The 23,901-nt window shown below is 44.1% G+C and overlaps 1 protein-coding gene across 3 annotated transcripts in view; it reads left to right on the top strand.

Annotated features, from left to right (window-relative positions):
* The window catches only part of RBMS1 (RNA binding motif single stranded interacting protein 1), a 228,543-nt gene that overhangs the window by 134,985 nt on the left and 69,657 nt on the right, over positions 1-23,901 (top strand). For all 3 annotated transcript variants that reach the window (XM_006111645.3, XM_006111647.3, XM_006111646.3), the window contains exons 3-4: positions 18,845-18,903; positions 22,793-22,884. In XM_006111645.3, coding sequence (XP_006111707.1) covers positions 18,845-18,903; positions 22,793-22,884 — 151 coding nt within the window. The remainder of the gene's footprint in view (positions 1-18,844; positions 18,904-22,792; positions 22,885-23,901) is intronic.

Raw genomic sequence — 23,901 nt, 5'->3', positions numbered from 1 at the left:
GCTCCCCCCTAGGGAGGGTGGCTGCTACTGCCATGCGGGCAGGGGGATCAGTTGTTGCCGGCGTGCACGCTCCCTCATCCTTCACGCTTCCTCCTTCCCCAAGCGTGTCTTACAAGCCATCTGCCATTACTGAGGGGGAAGGGAGGCGTCTCCTGCTCTGCCTCCTTCTGCCACCGCCACTTCATTCCCAGCACTGCAGCTGGCAAAAGTGGCCATTCGGGCAGGCAGGTGCGCGGAGCCCCAGCCACCTGCCATTACCAAGGGGGGATATCAGCCATAGCACTACCGCCGGCAAAAGTGGCTGCGAGGGCAGGAGGAGTGGCTGTTGGCAGCGCCCGCGTTTCCTCCTCTTTCCCCCCCTTCTTCCTCCCCAAGCACAGAGGGAGGAGGAGGAAGGAGTGGAAGGAAGCTTCTTCCACTACCTTCAGCCACCACAGCTGAGCCACTGGGAACAGCCATCTTGTGTTCTGGCAGCTGCTGCAGCCTGGCAGCCAGTGCTCCATGGACCAGCAGTTGGGAACCACTATCTTAGAACACACATAGGTAAATTAGAGCTAATAACAGAACACCGAGAGCCAGGACTGGCAGCTGTAAACAAATGTTGCAGGACTATGGGAAGCTTGGCCCCACAATAAGCAGGCAATCGACTAACTAAAATCATGCCAGATCACAGATGATGTCAGACCAGAAAGTGCCAGACTAGAAGGGTTCAGCCTATACTATCTTTTAGCTGTTTGCAAATTGGTTGCTTGACTAGATGCACCATTAACTTTCCAGATAAGCTTACTGGTCTGTAATTCTTCAGCCTGTCTTGATTCCCTTTTTTATTGAATGGCACTATATTTGCTCCTTTTCAATCTCAGTCACACCCACCTTCCATGACTTTTCAGAGATCATTGCTGGTAGCTCAGCTATCTCCTCAGTTGGCTCCTTAAGTAATCTAGGATGCATTTAATAGGTCCTGGTGACAAACACCTTACTGAATGTCAGTTTATTAACTATCTGATATTCTGTCAGTGTAGCGAGGTGTAGTAGACAGTTCCAGTCCTTTCCCACTAAGTTATCAAAGTAATTTTAACATGTTCTTTTCCTATTTCAGCTTCTGATCTTTCTCCATTTTCACTGGCATTCATTGTTAGATGTCTAATTGCTACTAAATTTTTTTGAGTTATCGTGGTCTGAGTCATTTGATTAGCAAGGTTCATTCCATGGTCTTCCCACACAGTATTTCTCATCTGTAGTGATCCAAAGGACATGCAGGAAGGACTGCAGACTGACCTAGATACAGCCTAACTTTTCACTGAGGAGTAGTATTCAGACGCTGGATCCAGACAAGGGACATAATAGTATATAGATTAACCAATAAGCAAAAGCTTATCGGCTAATGCTATAGACTACATGCTTTCCCCCCCCCCCCCCTTCACCCTTGCCAATACATTTTTTAGCGGGGCGGCCTTCAGCCCAGCTCAGTGCTGGCTCGCACCAGGTCCAGAACCTACTCCTGCTTCAGCTTTGCATTTAAAGTATATTAGGAACCTGCAGTCAGGCACCCTGGCTCAATTCTGGCTCATGTGGGTCCAGGAGCTCAGACCCACCTTAGACAGGGGCTTGCTGTCATCCTCTTTTGCCGCCTCTTTATCAGAGGCAGAAGCACTGGGCAACAGGCAGCCAGTCTACAAGATGAATTGGTTTTTAAACTGCCTCCCCTCGTGGACCAGCTCCTGCCTGACCCCCTGCACTGCTGCCTCTGATACAGTGGCTGCTGGCCCCGCCCCCCAGGGACTATAGAATTAGTCGACTAACCAATAAGAATTCATGAGGTTACTCGACTATTCAGTTAACCAATATTTAACATCCCTAATCCAGCTATTATAGGGTTGTTAAACAATTAGTTCCTCCTTACAGGGTTTTCTTGTGTGCGCACATGTGTGTGCGCGCAAGGGAAGGATTAATAATATTGGTTTTCTTTGGGACAGAATACCATCATTGTTTCTCTAAGATTCTCTCTCTCTCTCTCTCTCAAGATTGCTTTATCCATTAGATTCACACCCCCCCCCCAAACACACACCCTCGCACACATATTCAGAGTAGCCTTCATCCAGGTATTTTTGAAGTTTCCAGTTAGACTTACATAGTATGTGACTTAGAAGAGGGCATTGCCAGATAACCACTTCAGTATCATAGATTCATACACTGTAATTCCTCCTCATGTTTAGCTTTTGGTTTCTTTCAGATAGTCATTTAGAATCCTGAAGGGGGATCCTTTCACAAGCAATGGAGCGGTCATCTGAGAATAAAATTAGATTGAGAGTGTGGTAGCTCCAAAAGACTTCAGTCATGATTGGCTAAGGTTACCTGACTAATGGGGCCAGAGCTGCATTAATGGTGATTTGGACTGAAACAGTATATATCTGGGTTACTGAGAACAAATTTCCAGATAAAAATAACTACCATATCTTCCTGCTGTACAACTATAGAAAGCAAACTCTGCCTCCTGTGTGTTTTAATCAATATTCATAGGTTTGTCTTTCTTCAGCAGTGTAAAATTAAGGAAATGGCCCTGAATATGACACTGATGTATCAGCAACAAAATTCCATTTTAGATTTTGTGCTCGAATTAGTGATTGTTCTTGTGTATCTAAAATTAGGCAGAAGATTGTCTCCTCTCCCCCCCCCCCCCCCTTCTAAAAGCATAACATTTCTCTGCCCGGGTCTCTCAGCACTTAAGACTACTGCAGACATCTTCACAACAGAGCCACCCAGTTATGATCAATATGCAAGTTGATGTTTCCGCTCAATAATGTAAAGGCACTTAAATGCGCTGCTGCAGTGTTTTGACCCCTGGGGTGAACTACTTTAGAGCAAATCTTTTCACTGTTGAAACTAAGATATTTCCTATTCAGCACAGCTGTGACTTGAGACTAGGGAAACAGTACCAAGTAAGAATCAAATCGGTGCATCATCTTATTAAGGTAACAAGAAATGGTGCCAGTGGAGATTCAAGCAGCGATTTAGAATAACTTGTCCTTTTAATGCAGTTTCAATAAGATTGACAGTAAGTTATTAGACATTAAAGAAAATAATCAGAGTGCTAATGGATGCAACAGAAACCCCATAATGTTAGTTTGAATTAAATCATAGACACATTAATCAGGAGTCAAGTACCACCATACTACAACTAGTTCAAAGCAGAGCATTTATTGTTATGAGTGTTTTACTAATAGAGTTATGGCATTAATCTAGTTATGTACTCCAATTCACAAAATTGAAAGAGATCAAAGATTATTTGTACCAGCATGGCTTCTCCCCAGGCTGCCCAACAGAGCTGCAGTCATTTCCCTCCTCATGAAAGACTGATTTAAGAACAAATGAGTACCTTTGCCTAAAAGTGGTTTAAACACCGTGCACCAGATTTAAGGCTCATTAAGACTACTTGTGTCATTACACAAGTCAAAGAAAGTCTTACTGCCAGCTTATGCGGCAAGCTTTCTCTGTACCTCTAGGTTTTTATAATGATTTCCATTAGAGTGGTTTCTGAATCTTTCATAAGAAGTAAACATAAAAATAATTCTTCCAGCCCTGCTGGCAGGAACACAATTTAAAATTATAGCTTGAATTTTTCAAAAATATGTAAATGAAATGAAGTGAGAATGCTCATGTGGTTAGAGGTATTCTTGAATTGTACAGGATTGTCTGTACCCCTTGTCCTTACAGCCACTGTTACATAGAGCTATGGTGGAAAACTGGTGGCCGGATTGCCCAGGCATTCTAATAATCTCCACCTGCCACAATGGTCCTGGAGGCTGCTTTAAATTGCTCCTAGAGACCAACTCAATCATGCCTTGTAAATCAACAATGTTGAGATTTACTGGATGAAAGTAAGGCTGAGGATGGAGAATAATTGCAGAGACTTTCTACTGACAACATGCCATAACCATCCTCAGAAGATACACAAATCTGGGAATTGTCAATTCCTGCTTTTCAGCTGGTTTTGACTGGTTAAAGCATGAGAGAGGAGAGGGTTACATATTATGGTGTATGATCTTTAACTGCAATCTGTGTCTGTTAAAAAAAACTAGGTTTCAGATCTCTGGGTATGTCTACACTAGAAAGTTAGTTCGAACTAACGGACGTTAGTTCGAACTAACTTTCCTATGCGCTACACTAGCGCTCCGCTAGTTCGAATTTGAATCGAACTAGCGGAGCGCTTAGTTCGAACTAGGTAAACCTCATTTTACGAGGACTAACGCCTAGTTCGAACTAGCTAGTTCGAACTAAGGGCTGTGTAGCCCTTTAGTTCGAACTAGTGGGAGGCTAGCCCTCCCCAGGTTTCCCTGGTGGCCACTCTGGCCAACACCAGGGAAACTCTATGCCCCCCTCCCGGCCCCGGACCCCTTAAAGGGGCACGGGCTGGCTACGGTGCCCGTGCCAGGTGCAAGCCTGCCAGCACCCAGCTAGCAGACCCTGCACCTGGCACGGCACAGAGCCACCCACCCGATGCCCCCCAGCCCACCCCCTCTTGCCGGGACCAGGCTGGCGGCTCCCGGGAGCTTGCCCTGGACCGCAAGAGGCGGGCACCTTCCTGGGCTAGTGCGGACATCGTGGACCTCGTCCACGATCTCCGCACTAGGCACAGGAAAGTGGCCGTCTAGGGCAGGAGAGCTGCCAGCCTGGCCACCCAGGACCAGGTGTGCATGAAAATCAAGGGGGTCCACTGAGACCCCCGACCCTGAGCCCTGAGCTTACAATGGCCGTACTGGGTCAGACCAAAGGTCCATCTAGCCCAGTAGCCTGTCTGCCAACAGCGGCCAACCCTAGGGACCCTGGAGGGGATGGACCGAAGACAATGACCAAGCCATTTGTCTCGTGCCATCCCTCTCCAGCCTTCCACAAACTTCGGGCAGGGACACCACTCCTACCCTCTGGCTAATAGGACTCCATGGACGCAACCTCCATCACTTGATCTCACTTCCCTTTAAACTCTGTTCTAGTTCTAGCCTTCACAGCCTCCTGCAGCAAGGAGTTCCACAGGTTAACTATTTGCTTTGTCAAGAACAACAACTTTCTCTTACTAGTTTCAAGCCTGCTACCCATTCCTTTCCTTTGGTGTCCTCTAGTCCTTCTTTATGGGAACTCAGGAAGAACTTTTCTGAATGCACCCTCTCCACCCAACCCCTGCTTTTAGAGACCTCTATCCTGTCCCCCCTCCGTCTCCTCTTTTCTAAGCTGAACAGTCCCAGCCTCTGTAGCCTCTCTTCATCTGGGACCTGTTCCCAACCCCTGATCATGTTAGTTGCCCTCCCCTCTCCCAGCCTTTCTCTTCCCCTCTCCCACCTCCTTTTCCCAGTGTCCCCCAGTTTTTTTCAATAAAGACAGAGTCAATGTTGGAAGAAACGTTATCTTTATTTTGTACATCAATAAGAAGGGGGGCTAGGGAAGGGTAAGTGGAAGGAGGTGAGGGAGGAATGGGGTACGAGCCCCCGATGGGGAGGACTGGGCTGGCTCTGCGGGCTTCTGGGGGTGGAAGCTCTCCTGCAGCCCCCCAATTACTCCCTCTCCCCAGATGGCAGCCTGCGGCAAGTGCAGCCGGGCTGATGGCCGAGTGGTGTGATGTGCCCAGTGTGGGCACTCAGGGCACTCCAAGCCAGAACTTCTTTGGAAGCGGGGCACCCCTTAGAACTGTGTGTCCGGGGTGGGGGTCGGGACCCTTTAAGCGCAGCCCTCGGCTAGCCTGAGACAGCATCTCCATGCTCTAAGTCCTCCTTTTATGCCCTGCCGGCACTGCTTCCGGCCATCCTTAAGCCCTGTTCAGAGTCCACTCAATGTGGACTTACTAGTTCGAACTAGCAAAACGCTAGTTCGAACTAGTTTTTAGTTCTAGATGCGCTAGTTCGAACTAGCTTAGTTCGAATTAACTAATTCGAACTAAGTTAGTTCGAACTAGCGCTGTAGTGTAGACGTACCCTCTTTGTTGCCAGAATTTATGACTGGATGTACCAATCCTTCCTTGCCTTCAGATTAGGGCAGTATGTACCGGTAAATCCACAGGTGCGAGTGTACGTAGCTATCATGTGGTTGGGCATGTAAACATATATTAGCATTCTCCTTGTTTAATTTCTCAGCTTCTCTGGCATAGGTTTGGGATCATTTCTGGATGGGAAACCAAAAGCTAAAAGGAACTGCATTTTCTTTCTCCTTTTTTATACTCCTGGTATGAGACACATGAATGATGTTAAAGTTGGTCTTTTTTTCTATTTGTTTTTATAAATGGCTTTCATTTTTGCTGGGGTGTGTCTGAAGTGCAGCTTGTATTCAGCATTTAGTCATAACCCACAAATACTTCCAGTGAATTCTGTAGTATTAAAGCAAGAAAACGGGCTGAGACTGTTGGCTTTTTAAAAAAACTACAACTTCGCTCCTCCCTTTCTTTCCACGGTGCACTGACACCTCCTTCCTCTTCACACACACTTCACCACCACTACCAAAACTGGAGTTCTGTATCCCTACTTACAAACGGGGTGAGGCAACCCTGAACTAGCTGCTTCCCCCCAGCAGACCAGGGAGACGCGAAGCAAGCGCCCCCCACAGCAGACCAGGGAGATGCAGAGCGGCTTTTCTCAGCAGACACCTCAACTTGAGAATAAAGGACTGCGGAAAGTGAGGTGTGGGAGAATAAAACTGAGCTCTGGAGAAATGTTTGGCTAGAGTTTCCCCTACAATATGTACCAGTTCCGACTTACATACAAATTCAACTTAAGAACAAACCTACAGTCCCTATCTTGTATGTAACCTGGGGACTGCCTGTAATATGGAAAGTCAAGCAAGCATTGTGTAACCTGATTGTGAGGCAAATACTGGCTTGAGTTGGAACACATCAAACTGAGTTTAGTAATTCACTGTCATGTTAATATTGAGCATCCTGGCTGTGTGGCTTTTGGTTTGCTTTTAGCTTACAGTTAGATTTGGGGTGTAATTTTCAGAAGTGCTCAGTTATTGGAAACAGTGTTTCCCGCTAAGATTTTCCAGCCAAGAGCAGAGTGAGTTTTGGCTTGTGCACCAATATTGAGGTCATATGTGCTGGTTTGGATGTGTGCTACTGTGGTACCCAGTTTATTAACACACACATTCCCGGCCACCAGAACAGAATCCTCCCCACCCTGCCATGCAGCATGTCCTCTTCCCAGCCATTGGAGTAGACTCCCGGCCATGAGGAATGTCCCGTTTCTGGCCGCCAGTGCTGACTCCCCTCTTCCCCCCCACATGGCAGGTCCTGTTCCCGGCCTCAGCCACCAGAACATCCCCAGCCTCCCCACCACATGGCAGTCCTGGCCACCAAAGCAGACTTCCTCTCCCCACCTCCACGTGGCCACAGCAGGTCCTGGCCTCCCGGCCCAGTGACTCCCTCACCATGCCGTTTCAGCCAGCCCTGCCCGCCGGAGCAGCCGCCTGCCGCGCAGCTCTCCAGAGGAGGTGGGTGGGAAAGAATTTTTAGTGTGCAGCTGCACAGGTGCGCACCTTAGCAGGAACTGTGATTGGGAGGTAACAGAATGTATGGTTTCCTGGTCCTTCAATTCTGAGGAATGGACAAAGAGTGCCCAGTTTTCCACAAAGTGAGAGGAGGCAAATATTTCCTGATTCTAAATGCTCCTTTCCCCCCACATCATCTGCCTCCCTCTGTTAAACCAGAATAGCAAAGTTCATGGGGGTACGAAAAGTAAATCTTAAAAGCCCTGCTCCACCCTACCCCCAAACAAATCCTTTAGAGATGTTGATTCTGTCCTCTCAGCCACTTATTCTTCATTAGAGTTTCCAGAATTTGGACACCACTTGTTTGTTAGAGCCAGAGCACTATATAACAAAATACTTTTTCTTGCAGTACATAATGACTTTTTTAATCTGTTGTATTTCATATTGATCAAATATTGCAATACTGTTCCCCAGTTCTTTATGGATAAGTATATCATTCCATCCTGCAATATATTTGCTCTTCCACATGTTTCACCTCAAAGAATTAACTTTCATGATTACTAAAGAGATTAGTAAACTTCAAAGGTAAACAGAATAGCTGTTTCTGCTGTTTATAGACTCATAGAAATGCAAGGCCGGAAGGAACCTCGAGAGGTCATTTAATCAATCCCCCTTGCACTGAGGCAGAATCAAGCTATACTTAGACTGTTCCTGACAGGTATTTTTGTAACTTGTTAAAAATCTCCAGTGACTGAGATTCCTTCTTGCTCATTCTGCAGCAATTTTTTAAAATGAAATATACAACCAAGCCTTCCAGTTACAGGCAGTCCCCGGGTTACATGGATCCGACTTACATCGGATCCCTACTTACAAACGGGGAGAGGCAACCCCGCACTAGCTGCTTCCCCCCAGCAGACCAGGGAGACGCGAAGCTAGCGCCCCCCCCCCCCCCCAAGCAGACCAGGTAGCGGCTTTTCTCAGCAGACACCTCAGCTTGAGAATAAAGGACTGAGGGAAGTGAGGTGTGGGAGAATAAAACTGAGCTCTGGAGAAATGTTTGGCTAGAGTTTCCCCTACAATATGTACCAGTTCCGACTTACATACAAATTCAACTTAAGAACAAACCTGCAGTCCCTATCTTGTACGTAACCCGGGAACTGCCTGTAATTGGTTTTGAACCTGAAGAGCAACTCACCTGCTCTTGTATTGCTATTATAAATGATAATTTTGTACAAACATCAATAACAATAGGTAGTTCTTGCAATAACTGTTGCCCAAAATATAAATATGTATAATCTAAATGTTGAGTTAAAGTTGGGGAAAATGCAAAGAAGGAATATTCTTGGGGTTCCAAAGCTCATACTTGTTCTAGTTTAAACAAGAATTAATAGAAATAAATCCTAATGCCAACATTACAAGGAGGTTAGACTAAATGATTAGAGTAAGTCCCTTCTTGCTTTATGATCTGAGTCAAACTGTTGTCAAAACCAAATGGGCCTTTGGCAGAACCACCATCACAGTAGTGCTCCAAGCAGTTAATTTATCTTTAAATGACCAGCAGTTGCCATATATAGGCAGAGTGAAGTACATCATTCGGTGTCTGGAACAGAGCACTTCTAGCAATATTGAGAGACACTTAGTTGTATTTCCAGAATAGATACTAAGGGGCTGTGCCCCCTGCTCGCTGCACTGGCCAACCTCCCCTCCACTGAGGAGAACTGGGCTGCGGCTATACCAGCCTGGGTCCCTTCTTTTGCCCCCCGCCAGCCCAGGCCCCTTCTCTCTCCCTTGCCACACCAACTCAGGCCCCCCTTCTTCCTCCCTCCCCCATAAGCCAGGTTCCCTTCTCTCTCCTCCCCCACCTCCCCGCCAGCCCAAGCCCTTTTTATCCCCCTCCCAGCTTCGGCACGCACCAGGCCCGACTCTAGCCCCAGCAGCCTGCTGAGGTGGGGAAAGCAGCAACGTCGGGGGCCGCTGTACCGACTTCTCCTCTGTGCGATCCCGCCTGTGCTGCTCACTGCCTCAGCCCTGGCCGCTGCGCACAGGGCCACTTGCTGGAAATGAAAGGGAAGGAGCAGACAGGTTGGTGTGGCAGCTCCCCTGAGTGGCTAGAGGTTGCTCTGGCAGCCACTGTGGAAGGGAAGAGTCTCTGCGAGGGCAGCCAGACTCTGGGCGGTTGGCCACCGTGCTTCGGCTCCCCAAGAGCCCTGGTGACGAGGGAGCCCCCAAGAGCCTGCTGCTGGCATGTAAGCCTAGCTGGGAGCCCTGCTTCTAGTGCCTGTCCCTGGCCAGCTGTCCCGAGCACAGTACCTTCCCCACTCTCAGGCTGTCACGGCTGCCATGTGCAGTCTGCCAGATACTGTGTCATGTTACTTGGCATTGAAAGCCCTGTAGGATGGGGGTGGAGGAAGGCGGGTAGTGGTTTGGTTTAAAATAGCAATTCCAAGTGGCAACGGGAAGCAGTGATGTTGGGTTCAAACTGGGATGGGGAAGAGAGAGAGATGAAGCAGGCAGGATGCAGAGTGACATGATGATGACACTTTGTTGTCCCGCGGGAAACGTGTTTTTAAATATATACAGAGATGAAAGTTTTAGCTGAAATAAACAAACTAGTACATCTCTTTCAAAATCTAGAATACATCTCCAAGTGGGAACTCAAGTGCATATTAAAGGAGATCCAGGGACTCCTTTGTACTCTGTGTTGTCATCAGAAATGAAGAATTTAATACTGACATTTCCAGCTCTTCATACAGTGTGAGATGATACACCTATAGAATATTGTTGCTCGATATTTTATGTTGATTAACCCATTACACTTATCCCCAGTCTTCTTTGCATTCTGCTGAGCCAATCTTATTGGTTCTATGATAGTCAAGAAGCAACTGAATTTTCATTCTAAGGAGCATTTTCAGGGTACTGTTTGCAACCCAATAACAAAAGGCAACATAAAATAAGTAGTAGTACGATATTGCCAAAGAGAGAGAGAGAGAGAGAGGGAGGCAGGCAACTAACTAACTATGACTAGAGATAGTAAATGTATGGATGTATGGTCTCCAAACCCACTGCTATGCAAAATGGAAATTATTTGTAAGAGGATGCTCTGACATGGAAGGGATGGAGCGGGTTTTTAAGATTAGCATCTGATGGAGACCACTCGCTGTCATTCCTACCCAGAAGTAAACCAAAAGTTTTACAAATAGAGAAATAAACTAGGGAAGAAAAGGGTTTCTGAAGCATCACATAATTGTACAATTCTGTGCAGCTATATTTGGGAATGGGGCAAAAATGTAGACTAAATTTTTCTATTTGCGCCCAGCTTCTCTAGGAAGCAATAAAGAAGAGCCTCTGTCTGGGAGCCAGATACTGCCCCCGATTTTTCTCCTCAGCCCCATCTTAAGGCCTGCTCTAAACTGTATGAGTTGGCTAAGGCATCAAAGGAGCCATATGCCAAACTGAGATTGTGGGAGTTACTTGGGCTTCAGCTAAACTTGCTACATGCCCATCCCGATTCTCAATACTCTGCACTGAGGTTGTAAGCAGAGAGATGCAAGAGCTGACTTTGCTGACTCTGTTTTTGCTTGCTGGAAACTCCCTTCTGCTGCTGTTATCCCCAGCAGTGTGTTTTCAGGCAGACTCCATTCTCCTTGTACCTTGTGAGCAGTGCAAAAGAGGGTGGCAGAGATGAGACTCTTCTGTAGCTTCAGACATTTGACTTGAATGTGGCTAGTTTGTCTGACATTTCATCTCAGAGTGTGATAGAGTTTGTGACAGAACTTGTTTACTATTGGCTTCAGTTTCATATGAAATAGAATGTTTGGGGGTTTTTTTATATAAAATTGTGACTGTGTGTGAGTGTGTGTGTGTGTGTGTGTGAGAGAGAGAGAGAGAGAGTGTGTTCTCCTAGAAACGGCAAAAAACATTTATTTATTTCTTTTTGGTGCAAAAATTGCAAACACTACTGTGTTATTCATCTTCACTTGGCGAGGTATGAAATATAGTCTTTCCTTCCCCTTTATAAACCGAAAAGGTTCTAGCAACATGCAGAATGTTTGTAATTTGCATAGAGACCATATCAGGCACACAGGCAGGCCTTGTCTACATGGAAAAGCTTTTTGGTTTGTTCTTTGGACTAACTTATTTTTTCTTCCAAATAAACTGTCTTACATCCATACACGTTCTTTTTTTAATTATTAGGCATCTTACGTTGCATTTTTTTTTTCTGAAGTTGAGTAATTCTAGACTGGAATAAAGGTGGGTTTTGTTTGTTTTTGTTAATAAGGGACATGTGAAGGTGCAGTACAGGCAGCAGCGATAGCATTTCAGTTTAATTATTCTGCTTCTGGTGGTCTTCCCACTGTTATCCCACACTACATGGTTACCTGTATTGGTTTGTCTATTTCTGTGCCTGTATGACATCAAGGTTATTTTCATTGCATGTCACAATCCCCCTCCCCTCATCCAGTCCCTTTTAAATAATAGCACTCAGCCAAGAGCTTCGCTTTTCAATTCCAAATCATGATGAGTTCACACACATGGAACCACGTACTATTTATGGCAGCCTTGCACTGAATGTGCATGATCCTGCAAGGATGTCCTGGACTTGCTTGCCCTCTAGAGAGAGGCACATTATCCAGGCCCAGATGAATAGCTGTCACTGGTAAGGGTACCAGGTAGACCCCTTCCCCAAAATGCCAGACTCACTTGATCATGGGCAGGGGAGGGGAAGTTGGCCGGGAGGAAGGGAGGCGCGGGGGGTGGGGGTCGGGGTCTGCGGGGCTGGCTGGGAGGAAGGGAGGCGGGGCTGGTGGGGAAGAGCGGGGGCCGCGGAGCTGGTCAGGAGGAAGGGGAGAGCAGGAAGCAGAGCTGGGGAGGGAGCGGGGGTCGAGAGGGCTGGACAGGAGGAGGGGGAACCGGAGGAAGGGGGACAAGAAGCAGGCCTGGCGGGGGAGGAGGGGCATGCAGCCACTGGCCGCAGCCGGAGTTCAACGGGCTGCGCCCCCAGCAGGCACTCCCTCTAGTAGAGGCCGGGAGGGGGCGGGGGAGTGGCTGGGAGCCACTCCCCTTGCCCGGCTTCTGCATGCAGCCAGAGGCTTGCAGCTGGGAAGCGGGGCTGTGATTGGGAAGCTGGTCGTGTGCAGAAGCCAGGCAGGAGGAGTGGCTGGAAGTCCCAGCCACTGCCCCCGTCCCACCCTGCCCAGCTTTTGCACATGACCAAAGGGCTCCCAGTGCCAATCGCAGTCTAGCCTCCCAGTCGCTGCCGCACCCCCACCAGGCTTCCGTCTGGCGCCCAACCAGAAATTCAGAAAATACCAGACATTGCACATGGTATTTTCTGAATTTTTCTACCGGACAGAGGGTGCAAATACCAGACTGTCCAGTAGAAAACTGGACACTTGGCAACCCTGAAATGCCAGGATCTAGTCATGTCTGTCAGAGCAAATGAAGGAGACGAAGTATCCCCAAGATATTGAAAGAGTGCTGCTACAAAGCAAAGGTGCTCTGCCAGGGCTACAGTAATACAAGGGTCAGCAGCAGGCCTCCAGCTACCTTCCCATTCTGTAAGGAAATATGTCCCACAACCATTGGCTAAACATGCCACCCTCGCATGCCATGTAATTCATCTTTCTGGGTGACTGCTGTACCCCTGCTCAAGATGATGGCCCTGTTGGGGTTAAAAATAAAACACATTGTAATGCAGGCATGTTTAGTGTAACAGCAAATATAGACACAGGAGAAAAAAAAAGCAATAGAACAAGTACTTGGGCTCACAGTTTAATCACTGCCCTCTATTTTAGCTGCCTTCACAGTCTGCAAGGTAAATTGCTAAAGCTAGGTTATTGGCACATTTCAAAATGCATAGAAATGATACCACATTTCTGACTTTTTTTTTTTTTTTAAATAAAAAGAGAGTCTCAGAATTAACACTGTGGATTCAAGCCCATTTCTGCAGAAGTCTCTTTTGCAGTGCTGATCTGCAGGAGTTACCAAAGAGAGTTACAGCAAAGACTAGACTTTATTTTCATGTGGATTTATGTTGTAAGGTACTTGCCGCTTTCTCAGGGCAGCCAAGGGGCATGGTGTATCCTTTTCACTTCTGCAAAAGCGGAGGGCAAGTAGTGGCATTGTGTATCTTCGCAGTTATCTTATTACCTCAAGGAACAAGACTCTTCGGGACATGCCTCAAGGAAACATCCTCCAGTGTAGGGACAGTCTATGGAATTGAACATGTGGTTACTAGCTTATCTCTCCTCCACCCACTTACAGCTCGCCACCAACACTCCAGCCTGCATTGGTACTAGGGATGTCAACGTGTAGTCAACTACATGGTTAACCAGTAAGCCTAGGCTTATTGGTTAAGCTTATCGATAACATGCACTGCCCCCACTTGCTGCCTCTGTAAGCCCGCTTCCCCTAAGCACCGGCTCCGCAGAGTCAGTCACACTCACTCACACTCTCTCTCTCTCTCTTTGCTGCTTCAAACCCAGATCTCCTCAGGGACCAGCTTCCGTCTGCCACCCCATGGTGCTGCCCCTGATACAGAGGCAGCAGCACAGGGTGGCCAGAGGCTCCCCTGGAGTAGGGCTGGTGTGCACTGGCTGCCGGCCCCATTCCCAGGGGAATATCAAATAATTGTGTAACCACTAAAATTTGATGCAATTACAGTTATTCAATTAATCTCTGTCTACCATCCCTAATTGGTACAGGAGCCCTATAGAAAGGGAAAATGAGGCAGGAAAACAACTTTCCATCTCTCCAGCCTGGGAAAAGAAAGACAGTAGGATTCCAAATGTGGGGTGACAAAACTTATCACTGTTGGCATGGAGACCACTATTGGACAGACAGCTTGTATTGTTTGACTGTTCTTATAGTACCTGAAGTGCCACAGCTTTTTGTGGACAGGAGGCTTATTAGTTGCTGAGCACCTGAAAAATCTTTCAAGTGAAGCAAAAGAAGACAAGGCAGGAGATGTTTGCTGAATTTGTTAATGCATCTTGGCACAGAGTCCAGAGGCTCATAGACTCATAGAGTTTAAGGTCAGAAGGGACCATTATGATCATCTAGTCTGACCCCCTGCACAGTGCAGGCCACAAAATCTCACCCACCCCTCCTAGAATAATCCTCTCACCTATATCTCAGATAGTGAAGCCTTCAAATACTTTGAAGACCCCAAGATACAGAGAATCCTCCAGCTGTGATCTGTACCCCATGCTACAGAGGAAGGTGAAAAACCTCCAGGGCCTCTACCAATCTAGCCTGGAGGAAAATTCCTTCCCGACCCCAAATATGGCGATCAGCTAAACCCTGAGCATGTGAGCAAGACTCATCAGCCAGACACCCAGAAAGTTCTCTATGGTAACTCCTATCATCCCTCCAGTGACCTATTTCCCACTGAGGCTTTCAAGGGAGTACCAAGACACACAAAGGGACATGTAGTGGCAATGATTCGCAAGCAAGCAGTTCTTTTAGAGCATATTGTGGTGCTGGTCGTGAACAGTGTCCCCCACCTAGCCATGTCCTGCACCCTGTGGGGAACATAGGATACTTGCAGCTGATTACAGGGGAGCCCTTTCTCAGTCACCAAATTGGAGAACCTTCCCATACCACTCCACCCACAGAAAAAGGAGAGTGGAATGAGTTGGAGCTCTCCTTCCTCTTAACACACTTTTATGAGCTAATCAGTCAAGATATGGAAGCAGTTCAACACTTCATGCATGTTCTGCCACGGTTCCACTAGTTTTAGATTTGCAATATTACATTGAATCAGTAAACATTTTTATTATGAAAAATGTGGCTAAGAAGCTTAATTGGAATTCCTCCAATACATCAATTCCTAATAAACTGTGTGTTAAATGATAAAAGATGAAAATACATCATCGGTGTTTGAATGTGTTTTGCAAAGTGATCACTCCAAATCTAACCTCTCAATGACTCAGCAAGGGCAACTACACTCAGCTTCCAGATCCTCAGCCATTACCTTTCTTTCTAGAGACCCACATCTCTCTCCCTTCTGACCAAAGTATTCCTACCAGCCTTGGTCCTGGCCTCTTCTGTATTTATCTCCCAGCAGGCAGCTTGCCCAAGAATACCTGCTTGTTTTCTCTTTAGAAACTGATGAGTGATTGTCAACAGCTCTAGGTTACTAAATAGCACTTCTTGTGCAAACTTGCTTTGTTCTTGAGATAAAAAGCATTGCAGAAAAAGTCATTAAAAATTAATAAAAGAACCTACACATACTCCCATAAGGTGATCAGAATTAACCTCAACCCTATTTTCTCTATGCTGTCCCTGACAATAGCTCAAAAATGTCATGATCTGTAAAAAGAAAAAAAAAGATGATAAATAGGATGACAGGAGGGGAATGATGAGGGCTTGCTTAGGCACCAAATCCCAAACTTCCAGTGGGTTCTAATAGGCATGCCACAGTGGAGCACCCCCCAAAAAAGTGTGTGGTGGCCATTTCAAAAACTGCAGATCTATATAGATCAGTGGTTCCCAAGAGAAGTAGCTTAAGCAGAAATAAACAAAGTGTGCGGATGTACTTTTTTGCTATACTATTTTTTAAAAAGCACATTCTAAAAGAAGGTCTTGAGTAAACAAAGCTTAATAATGTCTGTTCCACACATTAAGCAAGTGAGGTTGAATCAGTTAGAAGGAGAAGAGAACACAAAAGATGAAAGATCAGTCCTGACTGGGAAGGAGAAAAATTCATCTTGGAAAAATATGTACCAATTTATGATCATTTTCTTAATGTTTTGAGATTTTCCTTGTATTTTTGAACACTGGTTTTTATAATGTATGGGTCTACTTTGAAGATAGTTTTGCTCTGTGAAAATGGCAGCGTAGGGTTTACTGTCTGTCATCTATCCAGTGACTTTCATATTCAGTTCATAAATACAAAGATGGTGGAGATTTCATACTATACAACTTTGAACTCTGCAAACTTAAACCTGGATCTGAGAATCAAGCTGGGTTGTTATTTCCTCCTTGTGCCTCTTTTAAAAATCTGCCAGAATCTCTCCACTTCCTTCAGTCACTTGTATGTTCAGGAAACAGTTCCTATTGTTTACATTATTATACATATGTACTCAAACAAATAAAAGACCAAAATGTTTCCATGAGTGCAGGAAAGCCCACAATTTCACTTTCTAGCTTGGAGATGTGGAATTAAAAAGAGAGAGAGCTACTTCTGCTGCTTGACCCCACCAAAATACTGTGATGGCTCTTGAGTTCTGGCCCCATGACTTGAAAGGTGGCAAGATCTCCCGCAACTAGCACCGCTTCATGCTGTTGAAACTTCTTGGTGGGTTTCCTGGGCAGCTGGTTATTTGTAGTGGTTATGTTGTCTAGGATGCAAGAACCAGGATACACATCATGCTGGTGGAGGTACAGGGCCTCTGTGCAAATGGCACTGGCTGTTAGATAGATCCCCAGGACTTTGACCATCTGGCTTCTTCATTGATGAGTACAAGTCTGCCTCTCAGAAACATTTCAGTGAAACTTCATGAATACAAGGGCAGTTGCCCTTAACTGTGACAACTTGCAGTTGTTTCATTTCAACTTTATATAATATAGTAAATATGTGAAGATCTGCATATATTCCAGTATCATTCCAGCAAATAGCTTTTAGACTATGTAGCTGCTTTGATCTAACATGTTACCTCATTCACGGTTTACTGTGAATCTGACTGCTTACTGAGCTCCATAAGGAACTGGCAACTTGAAAATGCTTCCCTATTTTTTGTGGTTACATAACCTATACCACACACTCTCCTGCATTCTTTAATATGTTGGTTTATGTATATTTGTGAGGAATTTTAGCATTTTTCAATGTGTGTAATTCAGTATTTCTGGTTCTTGCACATTAGCCATTAATGTAATACAGGATATTATTTTTCTGTGTAAAGAACAAGCTGTGCTCCATATTCTTTCTCCTTATATACAGACTTTGTTTGGATTAAATGTAGTTTGAAAGCAAACAGAGGAAGTTGTCATTGAGTGAGAGTCAAAAGACCCACGTTTTGTTCCTAGTTCTAGCACTAACTCTCAATGACATCTGATCTTGAGCTGGTGATCCTGAATACTGGCACCAGTGGGGGTTGAGTACTTCTCACTAGAGCTGACTTGGGAAACAGAATCTAAGTACTGTGAGGGGAAAAAAAAAATTTTACTTTCTGAATCTGAACCAACTTCTTTCTCCCCCCCCCCCCCCCACTACCACACAAAATTGTCTCTGTAATTGAAATTCCATAGTACAGTATTTTGTTTCAGAAGCAGAGTATCCCCACAACATCACAGTTTGATATTTCAGAAACAAAATAAACTCCCTCGGCTAGTATTGCCAGATGGTTTCAACAAAAATACTGGACACACTTGACATTACATCACAATCTACATGACATCGTATTTAGAATATACCGGACATTTATATTTTCTCAATTTGTTTCCTGAACAGAAAGCTCAGTTACTGGACGGTCCGGTTCAAAACCGGACACCTGGCAACCCTACCCTCGGCTGCCTGTCTGGCAGTGGAACTAGACTGGCTGCCAAGAAATGGGAAAGCCATGGAACTGAAATGATTTTCAGATGGAAATGAAAAGTTTTTGGTAGAAAGTTTTGCTTCTGTGGAAAGTGAGTTTTCCTGTGGAAAATTCCTGACTAGCAGTACTCAGCACTTTGCAATGTTGAGGCTTTCATTTCTTTTTGGGCTTTTCAGTGTTAGGGCAAAAAGGGTTTGTGATTATTTTTAGTTTTAAAGTGTTCAGCGAATATGTTTTAGAATCCTAGTGAAGTCAGGGCAGCTTCTAGTTTTAACATATGGGTACTAATCCATTATCTGGGGGAGTCCAGAATTTATCTCAAACATCTAACACTTGTTAAAACAACCTCTCCAGGATTTTAACATGTGTTGGCTATCATGTGGTTTTGTTTTCTGTGTCTGTGTTTGCATGTTTGTGTATTTATTTGTTTAAAACCATACACACATACTTTTTCCCAAATTTGTGTGTGTTATCCCATATGTAACATAGGAATAATAATGTATGCCCACCTTTACAAGTGCTTTCAGACGTGTAGATGAAAATAAAATCTAAGTTTTATTTAAATTAATCATCTTTAACATAGTACTTGTCATTTTTATATAGCTATAGAAAATTAATGGGGAAAGCTTCATATATAAATCTAACAAATCAAAGAATAAAGTTTAAAGTTTCTTTTTTCGATAATTGTTTTCTGTTTCTATCAATATATTATTATATTTTGTTACAATATAAAATAAAAATTAATAGAAGTTGTAATGATAAAATTACATGATCTTGGTCTCTGTTGTAACAGGATGTCACAAGTATAATTTTTACTTCCTTTTTTTAAAAAATTTTAGATATGGGAAAATTGTATCCACAAAGGCTATTTTGGATAAGACAACAAACAAATGCAAAGGTATGTTTGTATTTAAATTATATTCACTTACTTGTTTTCAAATGATTTTAAAATTGGCCTGTGGTTTAAAAATCACTTTGTGTGTCTGTGTACGTTATATAAAGTGCTTTTTTTGTGCCCAGTAAGCACCGGTACGGTGTACTGTCGCCCTTTTTGGGGGGCACTCGCTGTTTTCCCCCAGCACAGCTTCCAGCTGACCCGACGGAAGTCTGACCTTGTGTGTTTGTTTTTTTTTTGTTTTTTTTTTCTTTTGGTCAACAATTTTTTTTTTTTTTTAAACCATTGCAACCCTAGTGCCGGCACTTTTTTTTAACAAAAAAAAGCACTAATAAATTACAAATACATTCTTATTCCTAACCAAAGTTTAGTCTTGCCCAATGTCTGTATATTTGTTATGTTTGTCCCCAGTGTAAGTGGTAAATAAACCATGCCCAAGCAGTATGCCAAAACATCAGATGACTCCAGTGAAGTTAACAGGCACAGCACTGGCTGGCATTTAGCCTCTGCTTTAAAAAGGAGAACACAGTCCTTAGAAAACAGCTTTTCCCTTCCTTGTCTAGGGCTATTAAAGTGCCTTACAAAAGACCATTCGACTGTACTAAGTTTCTGGAAACATTACACATTGTGCAAATTGGCTCTTAATTAAAGCAGAGTAGTTTTAACCAGTACTTAATTACATGTTCCAACACCCTAATTGTTTTTGTTCTATGCTTGTTGAATATATTGCTGGAAAAGAAAGGATTTGTTTTCATGAACATAATTATAGCTGGAATTAAAAATAAACTACTTTTAGATACACTGGATATGTTAATTTAGTGCACTGACCTTCAACATTTCATATAATTATTATGAGCTCATCCCCCACCAACACAAGTGGTGGGTAGAAGTCTAGCAACAGATTCTGACATATCATGTTTCAGACATTCTTGCTTACAATAACGAGGATAATTTATAAGCAAAGGAAAGAATGGAGTCGGCTGACTTAGCAGTGTTAACACTGGTCCCATGAATGAGTACAGAGTTGACAAGCAGGGAGCAGGAGAGGAAAATTGGTCATTAATAGAGTTCCAGCTTTTGATGGGGCATGTGAGGGCAATGGTGTAGAGTGCATTCTAAACACAGGATCAGTCAAAGGGACACTGGTGATTTGAAATCTGTACTTACCAGGGACAATTACCGTATTTTCAGTGTATGAATGCATTTGGCAGTACTTATTTAATTGTTACATCCACACAAGTTCTGAAAAGATGTATAGAAGTCAGCTTGCTAGTACCATTCATGGCTTCAATCTGCAAAGACTTTTGCATGAAATTACTTCAGTGTCCTTTAAGTGTCCAGATTTAGAGCTGATGAGTGTCCTTTTAATGGCAATATTCCTTCCTTGAAGTTATGCTTTGGCATATAGTTTCTCTCTACAGAATCTTTATGGTCTATTTAATTGTATTTTAAACTTTATATATTTATAATTTGAAGTGGGGGGAGAGAGAGCTCAGTGGTTTGAGCACTGGCCTGCTGAACCTAGGGTTGTGAGTTCAATCCTTGCAGAGGCCATTTAGGAATTTGGGACAAAAATTTGTCAGGGATTGCACTTGGTCCTGCTGTGAAGGCAGGGGACTGGCCTCAATGATCTTTTAAGGTCCCTTCCAGTTCTAGGAGATAGGCAATCTCCATTAATTTATTTTATTTTATTTATAAGTTAATTTTAATAACAACTTAATTTTTTCCAAAAGTGATGTGGGATTTTTCAATAACAACAAGCAGCCAATGGATCAGTTTTCCATTGTATCTAAAATGTGGTGTTTCCAACAGCCAAGCGTCCCATAATTATCCATTTCATAATTTGCTTCAGTACTAAGAGAAAATAGGCCCACTTTCTTCTGGAGATCACTGGCCTACTTTCTACTGCTCTAAGATTTTATTTATTATCAAATTAGACTTCAGTCAAAGATTGCCAAGCTGCTTATTTTGGGTGAGAATTTCAGAGGCACCAAGAGATTGAGTGATTTTTTTTCAGGGGGTCCTATAGACAGTGGGTTGCTTAACTAGGTAATGGTACCAAATGCCTTCTTACCTTTGAATAGGGTTGCCAAGTGTCCGGTTTTGAGCCAGACAGTCTGGTATTTGAGCTTTCTGTCCGGGAAACAAATTGGGTATTTTCTAATTAAGTTAGTTTTATTATTATCATGAGTATCAGTACGTAATTGCATACTGCCTGGCTGGTAGACACACTCACACTGCGTGAGTGTGTTTACCAGCCAGACAGTACGCAGCTACACAGTAGAGAGGAGGGAGGCAGGGTGGGATGGAATCCCCGGAACTGCACTTGCCCGTAAGCCCCGTTGGGACCATGCGCGGGATGGGCAGCAAGCCAGGATCTGCATGCGCGTAGGCCAGCCCCACTCTCTGCCGGCTGGTTTCCGCCCCTCTTCCTCCCCCCCCCCCCCAGCCAGCCCTGCTCCCCCCATCCCCTTCCCAGCCAGCCCCACTCTCTGCAGCTGGTTCCCTCCCACACCTCTCTCCTGGCCAACCCTGCTCCCCCAACCCCCTCCTAGCCAGCCCTGCTTCCCGCTGGCCGGTTCCTTCTCCCAATCTCCCCCAGCCAGCCCCCCTCCTGGCCAGCCCTGCTTCCCGCCAGCCAGCTCCCCTCCCCCGCAGTCTTCCCTGGCCAGCTCTGCTCCCCTCCTGGCTGGTCCCCACCCCCTCCATTTGAGATCAAGTGTCGGGTATTTTTTTGAAATTATTTGGTAACACTACCTTAGAAAACTGTAACCTGTAAGCTTACTTCCTGATAAAAAGCTATATTTGTTTTTCCTCCAATTCCACTGGAGTCTATTGGTAGATTCCCTCTTAATAACCTATTCCTTACACTCCTTGTACTTCTCAGAATAATTAGAAGAAATGTTTAAAATTAAAAATGGTTATTTATTCAGTTTATCGTATTTGAAAATAAACAATCTGCTATCGATATTATCTTATGTGTTGCTGCAGTGGAAGCACTTTGGAAACAATGGGTGAAATCTTGGTCCCAATGAAGTGCGTGCAAAGTAACCGTTGACTTCACTGATGTCCAAGATTTCACGTATCATATATAATTAAATAAACCACTCTCTCTTGTGTACACATCGTGGAATAACTTCAGCTTATACATTTATCAGAAATTTGAATTTGGTAGCACACCATTGGCAATAGGGTATGTAGGATTTCACTTACATGTCACTTGTTAAAATCTGGAAGAAGATTTTAATGACCAAATGTTTTTACAAGGGTTAAAAAAAAACTAGATATGTTCATGAAGGTTTGATCAGGATGCTCAGGGATGGAGTCCCTAGCCTCTGTTTGCCAGAAAGTGGGAATAGGTGACAGAGAATGGATCACTTGATGATTACATATTCTCTTCATTCCCTTTGGGGCCCCTGGTATTGGCCACAGTCAGAAGACTGGATACTTGGCTAGACTGACCTTTTTCCAACCCAAATGGCCATTGTTATGACTTTGTAAGTTAACATGAGATTGCTATTCAGTAACCTCTATGATCTCAGATAAATTCCTAGTGGACAAATATCAAGATCACACAATGCACTAGAATAGTCAGACACTTTGGCATAAGCCACAAATGAATGAGCATGAAAACTGACCCATCTTCCTATTGCTAGAAATAGACCTTCCAACTCATGTTTGAAGGACATTGGTAAGACAGTGTTGGGCAGCTTTCCCGCCTGCTGTTGTTTTGTGATTAAATGAAGATCTTCAACTTTCAAGGCTGTAAAATTGTCCCCTTCCACCACACAAAATTTTATTTTAAAAAAGACACATTGGTAGCTTTCGCACTGTTTGATTATAAAATGGTTGTTTGCTTTTGCTTTTAAGTAAAATACGTTTTAAATTTCAGGTTACGGTTTTGTAGATTTTGATAGCCCAGCAGCTGCTCAGAAAGCTGTTTCTGCTCTGAAGGCTAGTGGAGTCCAAGCTCAGATGGCAAAGGTAAGATTTTCTCTGCAAATTCTTGTAGAGTAACCTGAAAGTGAACAAACCTGTTCTTTTTCAGATCATTGGCAACACAAGCTCAAGGCTCACTACTGAGGATGCTGTGTCTCTAATTCCCACCATACCACAGAATTAAAAAATGGGAATGATTAGCTAGAACTCAGCCTCTGAAAGGTATAAGGAAAGGTGGGGTCTTAAAGGACTTCATTCCCTTTTGCTGAACTGATATGGGATTTTTGTCATTGATTTCAGTAGAAGAAAGAATAGGCCCTAAAGTGAAATAAAGGCTTCATGGGTTCAAATCAACATCTCAAATTGTAGCTGGAAACAGATTAGCAGTTAATGTAGTTTGTAGAACACAGATATTAGGTGCTATGTATGTAGAGCACCGAGTAAGCAATCTGCTCTGTACTTTACTAGCTGAAACTTTCAGATGGTCATTACTGGGATCTTGAAGAAGAGCACATTGAAGAATTCCACTTTGTATAACTAGCTAAATCTACAGCTAACATGCACGATTACAATTTTCTAGTTGAAACAGAAGGAGAAAAATCAAAGTTCTAGTTACCAGAGAACCCAAGACTGTTCCTAAAGTATCTAGTGACAGTGATCCTTGGTAATGATTGGAAAACAGACTCTAAATTTTGGGGGTGAATTTTCAATAGCCATACTGGAATTATTTCTGTGGGGTTTGTAGTACATTTTATTTTAACTGAAATAAAATCTAAATCGGGGATTTTCAGAAGTTTATAAGATTGAAGGTGCACATAGATCATTGAAAGTGCCAAAATATTTATCAAGGTATTCTTGTATGAAGTTGTCTGATCATGGTAATTGGAGGAATTCCAACAAAATAGTGTTTTGTCAGATTTGGCAAAATCAAAATGTTCCTTGGAGACAGATTGATTTCACTAAAATTCTGACAAGAGTGGGACTCAGACAAGTTTGTGGCTCGGGAACACCCCACTAAGTGGACGTACCACAACTAGGGATGCCAGAATTTCCAAAGTGCGC

This window comes from Pelodiscus sinensis, chromosome 7 (genome assembly GCF_052426305.1).
Source record: "Pelodiscus sinensis isolate ZL-2025 chromosome 7, ASM5242630v1, whole genome shotgun sequence".
Classification (NCBI taxonomy): Eukaryota; Metazoa; Chordata; order Testudines; family Trionychidae; genus Pelodiscus; species Pelodiscus sinensis.
Note: the sequence above shows the minus strand (reverse complement) of the source record. Positions and strands in the feature narration are given on the sequence as shown.